The 20329-nt window shown below is 41.1% G+C and overlaps 1 protein-coding gene across 3 annotated transcripts in view; it reads left to right on the plus strand.

The window, feature by feature from the left end:
• ppp1r9ala (protein phosphatase 1 regulatory subunit 9A-like A) overlaps nt 1-9052 on the plus strand; it is a 105631-nt gene extending 96579 nt beyond the window's left edge. For all 3 annotated transcript variants that reach the window (XM_048598521.1, XM_020514396.2, XM_048598522.1), the window contains one exon: nt 1506-9052. In XM_048598521.1, the coding sequence (XP_048454478.1) occupies nt 1506-1676 (171 nt within the window). In that variant the 3' untranslated portion in view covers nt 1677-9052. The remainder of the gene's footprint in view (nt 1-1505) is intronic.
• Nucleotides 9053-20329: the final 11277 nt, after the last annotated feature.

A 20329-nucleotide genomic window follows, 5' to 3' on the forward strand; every position in this document is an offset into this window, starting at 1 on the left:
TCTGTGAAGGAAAAAACAGAGTTAACGTTTCGGGTACGGTGACCCTTCCTCAGAACTGTTCTGTTCTCAGAACTGACCTGAAGTGTTAACTCTGTTTTTTCCTTCACAGATGCTGCCAGACCTGCTGAGCTTTTCCAGCAACTTTGTTTTTGTTCCTGATTTACAGCATCTGCAGTTCTTTTGGTTTTTATTGAGTTGAAAGAAAGCTGTTGGTTAACTTCTTATGTTATGCCAACAAGGAACACTGGTATTTGAGGAGTCAGAAGGGAAAACAGAGGGATAAAGCTGGATTTTGCCAGTGTGCTTCTGAAAGGTGGCCTGTGTAAAGCAGATGTCAATAAACATTAGCTTGTAGACCTGCAAATGGTGGAAACTCTGTATAAAGGCTTCGGTCACCTGATATTGCTAGAATCGAGTGTTGAAATACCATCACAGGACAGACGCTAATTCAGTTAGAGCATGTAAGATTCAAACTAAGTAAGGGCAGTACCAGAAAGTGATCTACAGGAGGCAAGTTATTTGAATTATCCTCAGGAATATGTGACTGCCAGATACTTGGTTTTTTTCCTTTTGTTGCTTCAGTTGCAGAGACTAAGAAATTACCAACCAGCAAGTTTCCCTTGTTAGCAGTTATGAAAGTGCAATCTGGGCTTTCGTACTTCGTAGCTGAGTGCCTTGGACTGATCACTCATAGAATAGATGTCATTAGCTGCAGCAACTTGACTGTCATCCTTTGCCGTAAGTGAATCCTTTTGGGAAGGTAGCCTTCCTAAAATAACTGGTTATTGATTGTTAACCAAGTTTCTACCAGTGTCAAACTGTACTTGGGAAACATAAAAAAATTACATGGGATTTTTAGGCCTTGGCTGTAGCATATGTCTTAATGCATGTACTTAAGCATGAGTTTTACCATTGTAATTATAAAATAGAAACTGCCTAGCTGAAAAAGACTACCAGCCTACATCATTCTGTTTGACAGGTTAGGTTGTATGTAGATGAAAGTAAAATACTGCGGACGCTGGAAATCTGAAACAAACACACAGAATGCTGGAGAACCTTTGCAGGCCTGGTAACATTTGTGGAGAGAGAAGCAGAGTTAATGTTTCAAGTCCAGTATGATTCAACTTACCAGTGTCAACATTATATCTGTTTCTCTGTCCCAGGGTGAAATGTAAACTTATGCTTGATGGTGACTTGTGGGTTACTTCAGATTGCTGCTTCAGTAGGACCAGTTTTAAACTATCCTGTGGATATTGTTTTAAAGTAAAGTAGCCCTTTCCTTTTGATGGCAGCAATTGATACACACGCATGAAAGATTTTGCATTTAGCAGAACTACAGGCTTTCTTTGTATGAACAACCTACTTTCCTTACTCACATCATCAAACTTGTCAACATAAAAGTAGACCATTCAATTTGTAAAGACTGCAATACAATACAGATTTTGCATGTATTAAACTTCAATTGTTTACAAAATTACAATTTTATTATACTTTGATTTTTCTAGACTTTAGGTGTTGCCAGTCAAAATGATCGTGCCACCATAAAGAAAAAACTTAAAGAAATGAAAAAAGCACAAGAAAAGGTAGAAAAACAAAGAGAGAAGGTTCAAAAGAAAGAAAAAGATCAACAGAGGAAAGTTGGTAAACAAGCCACCTCTGCAGAAATGATCTGTTAAATATGACTAAAATTGTGATGGAGATCACTTTAGGTTGTTGTGCTGTCAGTGTTATAGTATATTATATACTTCACAAACTACTTCATTCAGATATAAGAAAAGACAAATTTACATTAGTTTGACATTTCTATTAGATAAATTTATGGTACATTTTCGTGTGTTTGGACTAGGTTAATTTCTGTATATATTGTTAATACATTTTTGTAGGTTTATAATTCTATACAGTTTTAACTAGCTTTGACCTTATAATGGTAATAAATGAAATTAATATTTTAATAAAACCTAGAGCACCATTAAAAGTTGGTATAATACCTTAACAAAAGGGTTATGAGAAGTATCTTGAATGTCTAAATGTGATACAAGCTTACACTGCAAGAAAAAAGTCATTTATGTACAATTTTTTTTAGAAAATATAATGCAACCGTGAAACACTTAAAATTATACGAATGGGCTAGATTGCTCCAGGGTTTAAGATGCAGTTCACAAAAGGTGATAGATTTTATACTTACAATGCAAACTGTACAATTTGACATTTTTATAATTCCATTGCACATAAGGGCCAGCACTGTTTTGTATTTTTTCTCTAATCCTCTACACTGAGTTAATATGGGGATTTTTTTATCCAAAGAATAATGGGTAACTGGGGAGTGATTATAAGAAAATACATTGAACATTCTAATGTAGTAGACCACAAAGGCCATGCTTTGTGAGGGTTTTTATCCTGTGTGTCCAGGAGGAGATTGTTTTAATAACCATCTCTCCCACTGACAGATGTTGCTAATGTATAAGGCTGTATTACTTGGATGGTTCTTTACTTTCACTTTCTACACTTGTCTGATCTTTTTCACCCAAATGCCAGCTTTTGCTATTACTTGAAATCTTAAGCTTTTTGGATATGCTATTAGATTTTTTTGTATATCTCGTGTTGCTACACGTCAAGAATTCATTTAATACAATCTGAAATACTTTTATTCATTTCCTCTCCAATACACTATCAAAAGCTAAGTTATAGCGAATGATTATTTACTTGCATCTCTCCATTCCGTTTGGACAGCTTCCCCTTTATTTTCCTCTGGAATTTCTGTTGTTTTCCATGTTGCCTCATTGTTTCCCTTATCTCTGTATCTCAATTGCATTCTCCTCTATTCTCTATCTAACTTGGATATAGCACTAGTTTGATCAAGTTCAAACCTGGTGCCCCGAAGCTACCTGTATTCCCTTGTCAGACATTTTGTTTTAAATAGTACAATGAACTAAGTAAAATAAAATATTTTAACATAATTTCCATATTTTATTTAATGTTTCAATGAGATTTGGCAAATAATATTTAAACAACTAGGAGGAGATTATGCAAGAAAAGCAATTATTTTTGCAAAGTTTTGGCAGTTTTGAATTTTCACCTGAAAAATATCATTCATTTTTTAATGGCATTTGCCTGAATTGAAATTTCTGAAGTAAAAACTAAGCAGAGAGCCATTGTGTACTGTCATTGAAATATTAGGTTGAATATGTTGTGGGAAAGTACTTTATGACTGTGTGTCTTAATACCAATGACTGGATCCAGGATACTGCGATCAGTAGTTTGATGTAATTACTGCAACATGTATTATGAAATTGTATTATGGAACTGATCTTTGTATTCTTCTGGAAAGTTAGGTTTTCTTCTTTTGTTGCTAAACAAAACCTGTGACAAAAAAAGGAAAGAAAAATAGTTCGTTCCTTATTGTTTATCCATTGAATAAAAATGAATAATGATATAAATAAGGGTTTGTGGGATGCTGTTCCTTCAGGACTGTTACCTTTAACAGTCATGTACTCACTGCCTTTTTATCCCCCTTCCAAGTTACTCCATACAAGACTTTGCACCTTAGTTTGTCGAAGCTTTTTGTCTTCATAAGAGCATTTTGCAAGAATACAAATTCAAATGGGAAAAACAAAACATTTATACTGCAAGAGAGGAGAGTACTGATTGGTTAGCAAGTAGACAGTGATTGGTAGAAGCTTTGCCATGGAGGCTGCATCCATTAATGCTGTTTGACAGTTAACACCAGGCTTTCTTGAAATTTAGACCAGACAGGTTGAATGACTCCCCTATTTTGTTGTGTTGACACAGGAGCAGTGCATGTACATGTTCTATCTGCCAAGAAAGAACAGAACCTTCTATATTTAGGTATGTAGCTTCTTTAAATTGATTCACGGGATGTGGACGTCACTGGTTAGGCCAGTATTTATTGCCCATCCCTAATTGCTTAGAGGCAGTTAAGAGTCAATCACATTGCTATGGGTCTGGAATCACATGTAGACCAGGTAAGGATGATAGTTTCCTTCCCTAAAGCACATTAGTGAACCAGGTAGGTTTTTCCCAACAATCAACAATGGATTCATGGTCATCGTTAGACTCTTAATTCCAAATTTCTTTTTATTGAATTTAAATTCCACCATCTGCCATGGTGGGATTTGAATCCAAGTCCCCACAACATTACTTGGGTCTCTGGATTAACAGTTCAGTGATAATACCACTAGGCCATCGCTTCCCAGCTTCCGGAGCTTGGAATTGTGCCATACTGCAAGCCTGACCGTCTATCCTAAATTGATTGTCAGTATAATTCTTTGCACATTCAGGATTATCCAACAACTGTTTGACTGCAGAAACACATGTAACGTAAGGCAGTTTTTTAAAAGTTCATTTGTGGAATGTGGGCGTCGCTGGCTGCATTTCTTGCCCATCCCTAGTTGCCCTTGAGAAGGTGGTGGTGAGCTGCCTTCCTGAACTGCTGCAGTCCTCCTGCTGTGGGTTGACCAACAATGCTATTAGCGAGGGAATTCCAGGATTTTGACCCAACGAAGGAACGGTGATATATTTCCAAGTCAGGATGGTGAGTGACTTGGAGGAGAGCTTGAAGGTGGTGGAATTCACATATATCTACTGCTTGTTGTCCTTCTAGATGGAAGTGGTTATGGGTTTGGAAGGTGCTCTCTGAGGATCTTTGGTGAATTTCTGCAGTGCATCTTGCAGATAGTACACACTGCTGCTACTGAGCGTCAGTGGTGGAGGGAGTGGATGTTTGTAGACGTAGGGCCAATCAAACGGGCTGCTTTGTCCTGGATGGTGTCAAGCTCCTTGAGTGTTGTTGGGACTGCACTCATCGAGGCAAGTGGGGAGTATTCCATCACACTCCTGACTTGTGCCTCGTAGATGGTGGACAGGCTTTGAGGAGTCAGGAGGTGAGTTACTCGCCGCAGTATTCCCAGCTTCTGGCCTGCTTTTGTAGCCACTGTGTTTATGTGATGAGTCCGGTTGAGTTCTGGTCAATGGTAACCCCCAGAATGTTTATAGTGGGGGATTCAGTGAAGGGGCAGTGGTTAGATTGTCTCTTATTGGTGATGGTCATAGCCTGGCATTTGTGTGGCACGAATGCCACTTGTCACTTGTCAGCCCAAGCCTGGATATTGTCCAGATCTTGTTGCATGTGACCATGGACTGCTTCAGTATCTGAGGAGTCACGAATGGTGCTGAACATTGTGCAATCATTGCCGAACATCCCCACTTCTGACCTTATGATGGAGGGAAGGTCATTGATAAAGCAGCTGAGGACGGTTGGGCCGAGGACATTAACCTGAGGAACTCCTGCAGAGATGTCCTGGAGCTGAGATAATTGACCTCCTACAACCACAACCATCTTCCTATGTGTCAGGTATGACTTCAACCACTAGAGTGTTTGCCCCCGATACCCATTGTTTCCAGTTTTGCAAGCGCTCCTTGATGCCACACTCGGCCGAATGCAGCCTTGATGTCAAGGGCTGTCACTCTCACTTCACCTCTGGAATTCAGCTCTTTTGTCCATGTTTGAACCAAGGCTGTAATGAGATCAGGAGCTGTGTGGCCCTGGTGGACCCCAAGCTGGGCGTCACTAAGCAGGTTATTTCTGAACAGGTGCTGCTTGATAGCACTGTTGATGACACCTTCCGTCACTTTACTGATGATGGAGAGGAGACTGATGGGGCGGTAATTGGCCGGGTTGGATTTGTCCTGCTTTTTGTTCCTGCAGGACCTACTTGGGCAATTTTCCACATTGTCGCGTAGATACCAGTGTTGTAACTGTACTGGAACAGCTTGGCTAGGGGAGCAGCAAGTTCTGGAGCACAAGTCATCAATACTGTTGCCGGAATGCTGTCAGGGCCTGTAGTCTTTGCAGTATCCAGTTTATTGATATCGCGAGGAGTGAATCGAATTGGTTGAAGACTGGTATCTGTAACGCTTGGGGACCACTGGAGGAGGCTGAAATGGATCATCCACTCGGCACTTCTGGCTGAAGATTGCTGCGAATGCTTCAGCATTATCTTTTACACTGATGTGCTGGGCTCTTCCATCATTGAGGATGGGGATATTTATGGAGCCTCCTCCTCCAGTGAGTTGTTTAATTGTCCACCACCATTCATGACTGGATGTGGCAGGACTGCAGAGCTTAGATCTGATCCGTTGGTTGTGGGATCACTTAGCTCTGCCTATCACTTGCTGCTTTCGCTGTTTGGCGTGCAAGTATTCCTGTTTGGTGGCTTCACTAGGTTGACACCTCATGTTCAGATATGCCTGGTGCTGCTCCTGGCATGCCCTCCTGCACTCTCCATTGAACCAGGGTTGATCCCCTGGCTTGATGGTAACGGTTGAGTGGGGGATAGGCCGGGCCATGAGGTTACAGATTGTGCTGGAGTACAATTGCGAAGTTTGTCCCATTTAGCATGGTGATAGTGTCATACAATATGATGGAGGTTGTTCTCAGTGTGAAGGCAGAACTTCGTCTCCACAAGGACTGTGCGATGGTCACTCTTACCGATACTGCCATCGAGAGATGCAACTGCAGCTGACAGATTAGTAAGGATGAGGTCAAGTATATTTTTCCCTCTTGTTGGTTCCCTCACCACCTGCTGCAGACGCAGTCTCGCAGCTATGTCCTTTATGACCCAACCAGCTCGATTAGTAGTATTGCTGCTGAGCCATTCTTGGTGGTGAACATTGAAATTCCCCACCCTGAGTACGTTTTGTGCCTTTTCCATCCTCGGTGCTTCCTCTGAGTGTTGTTCAATGTGGAGGAGTACTGATTCATCAGCCGAGGGAGGACGGTATGTGGTAATCAGCAGGAGGTTTCCTTGCCCATGTTTAACTTGAAGCCATGAGACTTCACGTGGTCCGGCATCAACATTGAGGACTCCTAGAGCAACACCCTCCCGACTGTATACCACTGTGCCGCCCCCTTTGCTGGGCTTGTCCTGCCGGTGAGACAGGACATACCCAGGGATGGTGATGGTGGTGTCTGGGACATTGTCTGCAAGGTATGATTCTGTGAGTATGACGGTCAGGCTGTTGCTTGATTAGTCTGAGACAGCTCTCCCCATTTTGGCACTAACCCCCAGGTGTTAGTGAGGAGGACTTTGCATGGTCAACAGGGCTGTTCCTACCGTTGTCTTTTCTGGTGTCTAGATCGATACCAGGTGATCTGTCCAGTTTTATTTCTTTGACTCTTTGTAGCGATTGGTACATCTGAGTGGCTTGCTAGGCCATTTCAGAGGGCAATTGAGAGTCAACCACATTGCTGTGGGTCTGGAGTCACATGTAGGCCAGATCAGGTGAGGGTGGCAGATTTCCTCCCCTGAAGCACAGTCGTGAACCAGATGGGTTTTTCCTGACAATCAGCAATGATTTCATGGTGATCAGTAGATTCTTAATTCCAGGCTTTTCTTTTTTTGAGTTCCAATTCCACCATCTGCCATGGTGGGATTCGAACCCAGGTCCCCAGAACATCTGGGTTTCTGGATTAATATTCTAGCGATAATACCACTAGGCCATCGCCTACCCCAGGTGAGTTTTGCAAGTGCAGACTGATTGAGTGTTTTGCTTGTTAGAAGAAGGGATGTGCTGTTTAATACAATCTGCCAGCCCTTTCTGACGTGCCACCTCGACATCTGGCATCTCACTGGCACTGAAATTTATAAACCACATTACTCACATGTATTGAATGCCCTTTTGGCTTGATGGCAGCATCCTGTTAGTAGCAAGTGCTACTAGTCAGTATACATGTTGGAATTCCTACAATTCCATGTTTTAAGATTGGTCTTATCGAAACTTTGTAATTTAAGCTGAACCACTTCTTCACTGTGCAATTGATTCTGAAATAGGGCACATCAATGCACGTTTTGCAAGATAATAACTATCCAGATCAAATAATTTCTTGTATACCACATTAACGCATGAAAGGCATTAAGGCAGTCAGTCTTGGCCCTGTAAACTGCGCAGTCGATCTCAGATTACCCTTGAAATGTATGGTATCTTTAAAGGTTTAAACAACAGGTTTCACTGTTTCATGCTGTTTGTTTAATCATATCAAATAGCATATCCCTTTAGCTGGCCCATCAATTCAGGGACAGACGTACCCAATTAGCTTGCATTTATAAAACTTGTAACAGTGTCTCATATTAGTTGTGATTCTGCAATTGGACAGCATTTACTGAATTATCCTGAATATGCTAAGAAGTATACTGACAAACAATTGCACCACAACTGTTTAAACTAAAGAAGAGGTGATAGTTATTTGCTATTTCATTAGTCAGGGCATTGCCCTGAGAAATCAGCATCAATATATCTCATTTAGATATTTTCTAATCAACCTGTCCAGAGATGTTACAAAACTTTAGAGCAGATGGAGCTTGAACTCGGGCCTCTTCGTCCAGAGGTAAGGACACTACCATAGCACTACAAAGACCCTAAATATGTCAGGTTTAAAATTCAACAAAGAGTGCTAACTGTCAGTCGGCATTAATGGTGTATTCTTCATGGCAATGCCTTTACTCATCAGATTCCACTTGCCAACCAATTTGCCCTCTCCTCTTTGAATTTGTTTCCTTGTGAATTGTCCTGATGTACAGAATAAAAGGCTTCGGCAAAATGTCTTTTTGCAGCAATACTCAAGTTCTGTATTACCAAACAACTACTTTTTTAACTAAGTTTTTAAGTTTTCTTTGTGTAATGTGTTCTATTTCACTGATCTGTATGGAAGTGTAACAGTTCAATTGTATTTGATTGAAATCTGGTTTTCCTTTTCTAATGCTAGCAACATATTTAAATTATAAAAGGGTAACATTGGTCTCACTTTGACTACCTTTTTACATAAAGCATCACATAAATAAGGATCTTTAGGACATGTCCCTTTGCAAGATATTTCATCCACACTTATCCTGTGTGCTCGCTTCCTTTGCTGAAGTAAGCTGGTTGTATATTGTGCTCAGCTCTTTATAAAGTCTTCATACAAATAATGGACGATGGTGTTAGAATTCAGCATCACATCACTGCCTTTGAATGACTAATAAAAACTTTCAGTCCAGTTTGCGTTGATGTTATAACTAATTTTGCTGTGTGGAATTTTGCCTCAATTTCATCTTCGTTAAAAAAAGTAAGTGTTTTGGTTTTATAATTTGGTGACAAATCTTTACAAATAAAGAGATTTATTAGAGGCATCTGGATGAGCACATGAATAGGAAGGGTTTAGAAGGATATGGGCCAAATGCTGGCAAATAGGACTAGATTAATTTAGGATATCTGGTCGGTATGAATGAGTTTGACCAAAGGGTCTGTTTCCATGCTCTACAGCTCCACAACATAGGGGTGGAGGTGCATAGTTCCTTGAAAGTGGAGTTGCAGGAAGACGGGGTGGTGAATGCATTTGGCACACTTGCCTTCATTCCCCAGATTATTGATATAGGAGTTGGGACGCCGTGTTGTGGTTGTACAGGACATTAGTGAGGCCACTTTTGTGTACAGTTCTGGTTGCCCTGCTACAGGAAAATGTTATTAAACTTGAAAGAGTTCAGAAAAGAATTACAAGCATGTTGCAGGGATTGGAGGCTTTAAGCTATAGGGAAGGACTGAATAGGTTGGAGCTTTATTCCCTGGAGCATCAGAGGCTGAGGGGTGACCTTCTAGAGGTTTATAAAGTCATGAGGAGCAAGGATCAGGTGAATAACCAAAGTCCTTCTTCCCAAGGAATGGGAGTCCAAAACTAGAGGGCATAGGTATAAGGTGAAAGGGGAAAAGTTGAAAAGGAACCCGAGGGTTCCATGCAGAGGGTGATGCGTGTATGGAACAAGGTGGTGGAGGCGGCTACAATTACAATATTTAAAGGGCATCTGGATGAGTACATGAATAGTAAAGGTTTAGAGAGATAATAGCCAAATGCTGGCAAATGAGACTAGATCAGTTTCGGATATCTGGTTGGCGCATACAAGTTGGACCAAAGGGTCTGTTTCTCTGTATGACTCTGACTGTTCACTGCCAAGCACTCGGTTTGTAAATGGGCAGTGGAATAAGTTCTTTCATGTTGCATTTCAAATTCTGAAGATCCTTAGGCAAGAGGAAGACTTGCTCTGCTTAGCGTGTGACTTTATCATGAACCAGTGTGCAACATTTTAAAGCGCACACATTTGCAAACTTAACCCTTTCAAGCATTGAGTAAAAGAGAGCAATTTGTAATTTCTGTACTTCTGACAAACTGCTTACATTTTGGTATGACTATCCTCATTTCCAGGGTGTAGTTCATCCAATATAAAGGTCCCTCCTTTACCTCCCTGATTTGTAACTTTCTTACGTCTCCTACATCAGAATCCAAGTGAGAATTCAGATAAGCTTTCATAGATTAAAAAAAATTGTGTGACCAGAATACCTTCAAACATTCTCCCATTCTCAAAGAATGAGAGCCCTGCTTGAAGATTAATTATGTCTGCACTAGATTGCTACTGTTACATGACAGTACCAATGTATTTCCATTCACACCTTCAGGATGTAGCTGTTAGACTGTGTCTGCAGCAGATGGTGAGGGAACCAACAAGTGTGGAAAATCTACCCAACCCCATCCTCACCAGTCTAAATATTGCAGGTGTATCTGTCCATGATAGTATCTGTAGCAGTGGGCACTTGTGCAAACCAAGTCCTGTCTTCGCATTGAGTATATCTTCCATCTTTTTGTATAGCATTACACTGTACTAAGTGGGACATATTTAAAACAGATCTAGCAATTCAAGGGGCATCCATGAGACAATGTGCATGGTCATCAGAATTGCATTCACCCACAATATACAGCCTCATGGCCTGGAATATCCTTGACCAGCTGTAAGAAACTTTTATTAAGAGGATAGATTGGAGAAGTTGGACTGTTTTGCTCAGAAAGAAGATGACTAAAAGGCGATTTCACAGTTTTCAAAATCATAATAGACCTAGACAGTGTAGAAACTATCACTGCTCGTAAGAGGATCGAGAACCAGAGGCACAGGTTCAATGTGTTTTACAACAGAAGCAAATGTGAGGGGAACAGTTTGGGTCTGGAATGCGCTGAAAGTGTAGTAAAGGCAGGTTCAACTGCAGCATTTAACAGGGCATTAGATTATTATTTAAATAGAAACTGTACAAGGGTCTGAGGAAAAGGCAGGAGATTAAATAAATCAAAATGTTCATAGAATCAGTGAAGACTTGACAGGCCAAATAGCTTCATTCTGCACCGTGAGTATTCTGAGATTATCAAGCTAGAAGATCAATCCTGGTTCAATGAACAATGCAGAAAGGCATCCTAGGAGCTGCACCAATCATTCTAAAATATTAGATGTCAAATTGGTGAAGCTACAACATAGGACAACTTGCAGGCCAAATTGCACAAGCAGTGTGCAATAGTCAGACTAAGTAACCTCTCAACTATGCTGTACGGTTCTGACACATCCAAACGTAAATGGTGGTAGACAAGTTAACAACAGGAGGTTGTGGCACCACAACTACCTCTATCTAAATGATGGGGAAGCCCCGCACATCACTGCAAAAGACTAAGCTGAAGTATTTACATCTGTGTTCAGCCATGTGCCAAATGGATAGAAGATCGTGGCTTCCTCCCTTAGTCTCAGCGTCACAGTGTCGAAATGATTCAATCCGCTCCATATGATATCTTGAAACAGCTGAAAACACGGATGCTACAAAAGGTATGGGTCATAACAACATTCCACCAATAGTACTGAAAATTTGTGTGCCAGAATTAGCTGCATACCTAGTCACTGGCATCTATTCAACAATGTGGAAAACTGCGCAAAAAAATTTCAACCTTGTCAATATCGCTCTATCAGTTTGCTCTTGATCATCGGCGACGTAACAGAAGTGGGGGTACTACCAAGTAGTACTTGCAAAGGAATAACCTACTTGCTTAATGCTCAGTATGGATTCCGCTGGGGCCACCCAGCTCCTGACTTTAGCCATGGTCCTGGGACTAAGGAGCTGAACTCCAGGCCTATAGTGACTACCCTTGACATAGAGGCAGCAAGGAGCCCACACAAAATGGCAGTCAATAGGAATTGAAGGGGGAAGGAAATTCTCTGGTTGAAGTCATACCTAGCACAAAGGAAATGGTTCTGGTTGTTGGAGGTCAGTTGTTTCAGCACCAAGACATCAGTGCAAGAGTTTCTTAGAGTAGTGAGACCCAACCATATTTAGTAACTTCACAGTTGACCTTCATTAGGTGAATTTTTGCTGCTGATTGCACAATGAATAGAACAATTCATGCCTCCTCAGATCCAGAAGCAATCCTTGTCCTGGGCAACATCCAGGCTTGGGCTGACAAGCAGAAAATAACATTCACACCTCACACGTGAAACAATGATCATTTCCAACAAGAGAGGATCTGACCATTGCCCCTTGATATTCAATGGCGTCACCATTACTGAATCCCCCATGTACAAATTTCTCAGGCTTGCATTTAATGCGAAACTGAACTGGACTATCTGTATAAATTCTGTGGCTACGGAGCAAGTCAGAAGCTGAGTACGCTGTGATAACTCACCTCCTGCATCCCAAAACCCTATCCACTATCAAAAAATTAGAAATGTAATGTAATTCTCTCACTGGCTTGGATGAGTGCAAATCCAACAACTTTTGAGAAGTTTATAGCCATTTAGCACAAAGCAGTCTGCGTGATTGGCACCACATCCGCTACCTTCCACATTCAACTTGCACTACTGATGTACAGTGGCAGCATTGTGTATCAGCAACAAGATGCACTGCAGAAATTCAATAAGGGTCCTCCAACAGTACCTTCCAAACCCGTGACACCTACCTCCTAGAAGGACAAGGACAGTACATGTATGGGAACAACCACCTGCAATTTTTTCTCCACATCACACATCATCTTGACTGGAAAATATACTACTATTCCTTCGCAGTCGCTGGGTCAAATCCTGGAATTTACTTCCAAGCAGAGCAGTGGCCGTGCCTACAACGAAGGACTGCAGCAGATCAAGAAGGCAGATCGCCACCATCTTCTCCACGGTAATTAGGTAAGGGCAATAAATATTGGCACCCACATCCCATGAACTAACAAAAATAAATTAGTCCTGTCTTATTTTGAGCAGCACAATTGTTTCTCATAATTAGAGACCTTCATACTTGACAGAAGTTTTTTCCTTTGTCATGTTGATATGTAGCTGGCTAATGTCCAAACAGCTTCAACCTTTTAGAATTAAAATATGAAGAATTATACATATTAACTTCTATTTCAATAGTTTCTTTTTAGAAACTCGAGACAATATGATTATCATTGTATTTTGTGATTAGACTAACATAAAATAAAGATGGAAAAATGCATTGGTGATAATTTCTATGTATATTAGAATTAATAGTTAAATGTTTCATCAAAAATGATGAGCTGGGTGGGACACTAGCCAGGAAGCCTGGAAAGCAAATCCCTGTCGTGGTTACTTAGTGGCTCCCTGGGGCCTTTGTTCAAAGGCAGACAGTTCCTGTTAGTGGGACCCAGTGTTGGCAAGGGGAGGCCCCTTGTGAGTCAAACCTTTGGCCTTCCTGCAAAGGATAGGAAGGGAGTTTCACCACGTCTAGCAATTAAAGGTGTATTTATCTATGATGGAGTAATAAAAATTGTGGCTGTGCAAGAGACTAAAATTGAAGGAGTGCAGTTGGGAATGTTGTCCAGTTGGAGGAGGTTACAGACATAGATGAGGGGCTAAGTCACAGAGAAATTTGAAAATGAGAATTTTAAAGTGGATGTAAGACTGGACTAGTGATGTCAGTGAGCACAGGTAATCGGTAAATGTAGAATTTCACGGTCACAAACATCCTTTTTTAAAAATCCTGTTAATCTAGAGGAATACATTTCTATATTCCAGTTAAATGTGGAATCTATTTGAGAAATGCACCATTGGAATTTAGAGTTGTGACAAGTTTTGTAGTTTACTTTGAAACACATCATTACCATAAGACCATAAGAAATAGGAACCAATTGCCAGTGATCAAGAATCTATCTATCTTAGCCGTAAATGTACACAAGGGTTCTGCCCCTACAGCTCTCTGTGGCAAGGAGTTCCAAAGACTCAAGTTCCAAAGAGAAGAAATTCCTCCTCATCTCAGTCTTAAAGTAGTGTCCCTTTATTCTGAGACTATACTCTCTGGTCCTAGCCTGTCTCATGGGGGGAATATCTTTCAACATTTACCCTGTCAAGCCACTTAAGAATCCGCTATGTTTCAATGGGATCATCTCTCATCCTTCTAAACTCCAGAGAGTAAAGTTTCAACCTGTTTAGCCTTTGCTCATAGGACAATCTTTGCATACCTGGGAATCGTCCCAGTGAATGTTGTCTGAACTGCTAGCAATGAAATAATATCTCCCTTTAAATGGGGGAAACCAAAACTTCCTTAAAACTTCCTTAAATATTCCAGGTGTGGTCTCTTCAACACCTTTAAATAGTTTCAGACCCTATACACTTTCACAAGGATAAATCACAATTACATGATTGAGCTTGATAACTAATTACAAGTATTATATAGATTCAAGGCAGTCATTTTATTTAATTGATTGATTATTGTCTAAGCTACTGTCTTTTTATTGTTTGAATTTTATCTTTTGCCTCGTCTTGTTTCCTTTTCGTTCAAAGAAATCCAGTTTGACATGTGAGATCCTGCAGTGCTATTTTTGGTTGTTACCTGATTCCACGTGTGGATACGCAAAAACCACAGGACTGTGTTGCTGCATGCTGCCATCCAGTGGCTGTGAGTGGTGTACTTACTTTGTGGCTCAGGGGTTACAATGCTACCCAGTGGTGTATTACATATCACTTGAGGAATCTGCATTTTTAGTCGTCTGGGGCTATGGGTCATGATAATGTGGGATTGGTTTGTGAAGCAGTGTAATGTTGACAGCGTGGGTTCAATCACCACACCAGCTGAGGTTACCATGAAAGACTCTCCTTCTCAACCTCTGAGTTCTGAAGAAGGGGCACTGGACCCGAAATATTAACTCTGATTTCTCTCCACTGGTGCTGCCGGACCTGCTCAGATTTTTCAGCAATTTCTGTTTTTGCTTCAGAACCTTTTCCTAAGTATTGGACAAGGTACTAAATATTGTAACCTATGCAAACATGGATACTTTTCCCTCTAGTATCCTGTTGATTGAGAAATGAACAGTTTAGTAAAATGAGGACATTGTACCTCAAATAAACTTTTTTATGGGGTTTATGGCAACATAAGCTTTTTAAAATTAATTTATTATGGTATTGATTTCTATAATTCTGACACAATACATTGCTAGAAAATGAGAGAAACATTGCAACTAATTATAATTGTTAGATTTTAGTCAAATTGACTTGTACTTAGCGTTGAGGGCTGGTATCAAGCAGTTAAATTCATTTCACCAAGGAGAAAGGTGTGGATGATGTTAAGTTTAGAGGGGTATTTTTTTGACACTCCAAGGCATGTCAATGTTAAGGAGGAGATGGTGTTGGGTGTCTTGAAAAATATTAGGATAGATAAGTCCCAAGGGCCTGATGGGATCTATCCCAGGATACTGAAGGATGCACGGGAGGGGATTGCTGTAGCCTTGACAGAGATCTTTGTATCTCCTTCAGACACAGGCAAGGCCCCAGAATACTGGAGAATAGCCAATGTTGGTTCTTTGTTTAAGCAGAGCAACAGGAACAATCCAGGAAATTATAGTCTGGTAAGCCTTACATATGCGGTAGGGAAATTATCGGAGAAGATTCTTAGGGACAGGGTACACTTGCATGTGGAAGAAAATTGACTTATTTAGGATAGTCAGCATGGCTTTATGCAGGGGAGGTCTTGTCTCACAAGCTTGGTTGGGTTTTTGGGGAAATGCTTAAGATGATTTGATGAGCGCAAGGCAGTGAATGTTATCTACGTGGATTTTACTAAAGCATTTGACAATGTCTCTTTTGGTAGCATGGTCCAGAAGATCAAATCAGATGAAATCCACGGAGAGTTAGCAAGTCAGATGCAAAATTGGCTTGGTCATAAAAAGAAGAGTATAATTGTGGAGGGGTGTTTTTCTTACTGGAGGTCTGTGATCAGTGGTGTTCTACAAAGATCAGTGCTGGGACCCCTGTTGTTTGTAATATATATGTAAATGATTTGGATGAAAATGTCAGTGGCCTGATTTGTAAACTTACTAATGACACAAAAATTGGTGAAGTTGTGGATAGTGAGGAAGGTTGTTAAAGGATGCAGCAGGATATAGGATCAATTGGAAAGTTTGGCAGAGAAATAGAATATGGTGTTTAATCCAGACAAATGTGAGGTGATGCATTTTGGGAGGTCAAATACAAGGGGAAAGTATACAGTAAATGGCAGGACCCTAAGGAGCATTGATATACAAAGGGATCTTGAGTGCAAGTCCATATCTATCTAAAAGTGGCGATACACATGGATAGGTGGTAAAAGCAGCAGACAACATGCTTGCCTTTGTCGGTTGGTGCATTCAGTATAAAAGTTGGCAGACATACAGACATAAGACTTCAGTCGGGCCACATTTGGAGTACTGTTTGTAGTTCTGGAAGGACTATAGAAAGGATGTGGAGGCTTTGGAAAGGGTGCAGAAGAGGTTTACTAGGATGTTGCCTGGAAGGATGTTACCTAGAATAGCACAATAGCATCACCATGGCACAGACATTGTGGGTTAAAGGCCCCATTCCAGTGCTGTACTATTCTTTGTTAAATACAGACAATACAAAGCAGCTAACTTGATTGCATCACATCTATGAGCATCCACCCTCTGCACCACTGATGCTCAGTAGCAGCAGTGTGTACTATCTACAAGATGCATGGCAGAAATTCACCAGATCCTTAGATAGCACCTTCCATCTAGAAGGACAAGAGCAGCAGATACATGTGAACACCACTACCTTCAGGTTCTCCTCCAAGCCACCCAATGTCTTGACTTGGAAATATATTACTGTTTCTTCACTGTCGCCGGGTCAGAATCGTGGAATTCCCTCCTTCAGGGTATTATGGGTTAACCTATAGCATGTGGACTGCAGCCATTCAAGAAAGCAGCTCACCACCACTTCCGGAAGAGCAACTAGGGATGGGCAATAAGTGCTGACCAGACAACATTATCCACATCCCATGAGTGAATAAAAAAAAGTATTTGACTAGCAGATTTCATTTTTTTGTTTAAACATTCAAATCTGCATAAACAATTTTTAAGAAGCATGAGCCCAATTTATTCAAATTAATGAGTCATTCTTTAACCTCCAAAAAGAAAGTAGTCAAGACTGATAACTTCCATAGATGGGGAAAAGGAAAGTAACTTCTTAGAATAATACTTGGGCCAGTAATTAATCTGCCATGGCCTTGCACTCAGGGTTAGAAAACAGACTGTATTGACCCAATTGATTTTTGTAAAATGGGAGCAGCGTATGCTAACTTTGGGGATCAATTGTTCCATGTTCTCCGTTTGGAGACATTGGATACTGCAAAGGCTACGGGCTCTGACAACATTCCAGCAATAGTACTGAAGACTTGTGCCCCAGAACTTGCTGCTCCCCTAGCCAAGCTGTTCCAGTACAGTGACCACACTGGTATCTGCCCGACAATGTGGAAAATTGCCCAAGTAGGTCCTGTACGCAAAAAGCAGGTCAAATCCAACCCACCCATTACCGCCCATCAGTCACTCTCAATTACCAGTAAAGTGATGGAAGGTGTCATCGACAGTGCTATCAAGCAGCACCTGCTCAGCAATAACCTGCTCAGTGACGCCCAGTTTGGGTTCCGCCAGGGCCATTCAGCTCCTGACCTCATTACAGCCTTGGTTCAAACATAGACAAAAGAGCTGAAATCCAAAAGATGAGGTGAGAGTGACAGCCCTTCATATCAAGGCTGCATTCAACCGAGTGTGGCATTAAGGGTTGCCAGCAAAACTGGAATCAATGGGCATCAGGGGGCAAACTCTCTAGTGGTTGGAGTCATACCCAACACATAGGAAGATGGTCGTGGTTGTTGGAGGTCAGCCATCTCAGCTCCAGGACATCTCTGCAGGAGTTCCTCAGTGTAGTGTCCAAGGTCCAACCATCTTCAGCTGCTTCATTAATGACCTTCCCTCCATCGTGAGGTCAGAAGTGGGATGTTCACCGATTATAGCACAATTTTCAGCACAATTCGCGACTGCTCAGATAATGAAGCAGTCCATGTTCACATGCAACAAGATCTGGACAATATCCAGGCTTGGGCTGACAAGCGGCAAGTGACATTCACGCCACATAAATGCCAGGCTATGACCATTACCAATAAGAGACAATTTAACCACTATCCCTTAACATTCAGTGGTGTTACCATCATGAATCCCCCACTATCAATATCCTGGGGGTTATCATGGACCAGAAATTCAACTGGACTCACCACATAAAAACAGTGGCTACAAGAGCAGGTCAGAAGTTAGGAATACTGCAGCAAGTAACTCACCTCCTGACTCCTCAAAGCCTATCCACCGTCTACAAGGTACAAGTCAGGTATGTGATGGAATACTCCCCATTTGCCTGGATGAGTGCAGCCCTAACAACACTCAGGAAGCTTGACACCATCCAGGATAAAGCAGCCCACTTGATTGGCACTATATCCAGAAGCATCCACACCCTTCACCACTGATGCTCAGTAGCAGCAGTCTATACTGTGTACAAGATGCACTGCGGAAATTCACCAAAGATCCTCAGTTAGCACCTTCCAAACCCCAAGACCACTTCCATCTAGAAGGACAAGGGCAGCAGTCAAATGGGAACACCACCACCTCCAAGTTCTCCTCCAAACCACTCACCATCCTGACTTGGAAACATATCGTCGTGAGTTCACTGTTGTTGGGTCAAAATGCTGGAATTCCCTACCTAATGGTATTGTGGGTCAACCAACCCACAGCATATGGACTGCAGCAATTCAAGAAGGCAGCTCACCACCACCTTCTCAAGGGCAACTAGGAATGGACAAGAAGTGCTGGCCAGTCAGCAATGCCCACATCCCATAAATGAATAAAACAAAGCCAGAGATATGCAACCTTGTTGTGTCTCTGGAAGCCACTGAATATGTACATTCGGCCCCTTGCAAATGTATCACGGCCTTTCTGAGACCTGATTTCAGGCTGTCTTCTGGTCAACTGCTTAGGGCACATGCTCCGTAAGTAGTCATTTCAGAGCCAATTCCAGATTCAAAATGTATTTCTGCCCCAGATCTGAGGTTTGTAGACTTCTGCTGTGTTCCTTTAGGGAGTATGAGATAATTGGACAAGTAGATGCAGTTATAATTTAGGTTCTGTTTTAAGGTCTTTGGTTCTAACATTAATTTTATATAATAATTTTTCTTTAAAGTGACAAAATCTGCAGAATTTGCAAAGCACAGACAGTGGCTAAGAAAATAATTGTAATTCTACTGCATCGGATTAAAAACTGGGATGTTGCAGCATCAAGGAGAGCTGGAGAGAATCATTACAACATGCCAAGTTTACTTGGACAAATCCATTATAAATGTAAACATGAATGTTTATAATGGAGGAAATTTTTTGTGTAAAATGTGACAAGTGCATACACCGGTGATTATTAATCAAGATTATGGTAATTCTGAACTAGCTATTTTCTCCATGGGAAATCCATTAAATTGATTTTTTGTCATCTTTTCATAGAATATAAGTATGCTGACTAGGTAGGCATTTGCTACCTACCCCAAATTTCACTTGAGAAGGTGCCATTTTGAACTGCTATAATCCATGAAGTATCAGCACACCACATTGGAGCACAGCAAAATCAGGCATGATCTTATTCAACAGTGGAGCAGACTTGTACGATTGAATTGCCTACTCTTGCTCCTAAGTTCTATGTTCTATAGTAGTGTTAAGTTTGAGGTGTTTTACCTCATGATAGAGAAGAAGCAACAATATAGTTGCAAGGGAGAATGGTGTGTGAATTGGAAGGAAGCCTGCAGGTGGTCAAAATCGTGCATTTGGAAGGTACAGTTGAAAGAAGTTTAGTGAACTGCTGTGATATATCTTCGGATGTTGATGGGGATTCAGCAATAGTGATAACATTGAGGGGATATTAAATATCACAGGGAAGATTCTGTCTTGTTTGGCATATTATTCTGTTCTGTTTGTTGGATATGATTGTTACTTGCCACATGGCAACCCAAGCTGAATGTTGTCCAGGTTTTGTTTACAAGAATTGCATAAAGAATCAAACAACACAAAATTGTAGCTAGGAAAATAGAGTTGAGATCGGGGCATAGGACTGAGAAATGCAGTTACGGTTATTCAAAATCTTATCAAAATGCAAAGTAAACTTTCAGGGCT

The sequence above is a fragment of the Rhincodon typus genome, chromosome 7, assembly GCF_021869965.1.
Source record: "Rhincodon typus isolate 14 chromosome 7, sRhiTyp1.1, whole genome shotgun sequence".
Lineage (NCBI taxonomy): Eukaryota > Metazoa > Chordata > Chondrichthyes > Orectolobiformes > Rhincodontidae > Rhincodon > Rhincodon typus.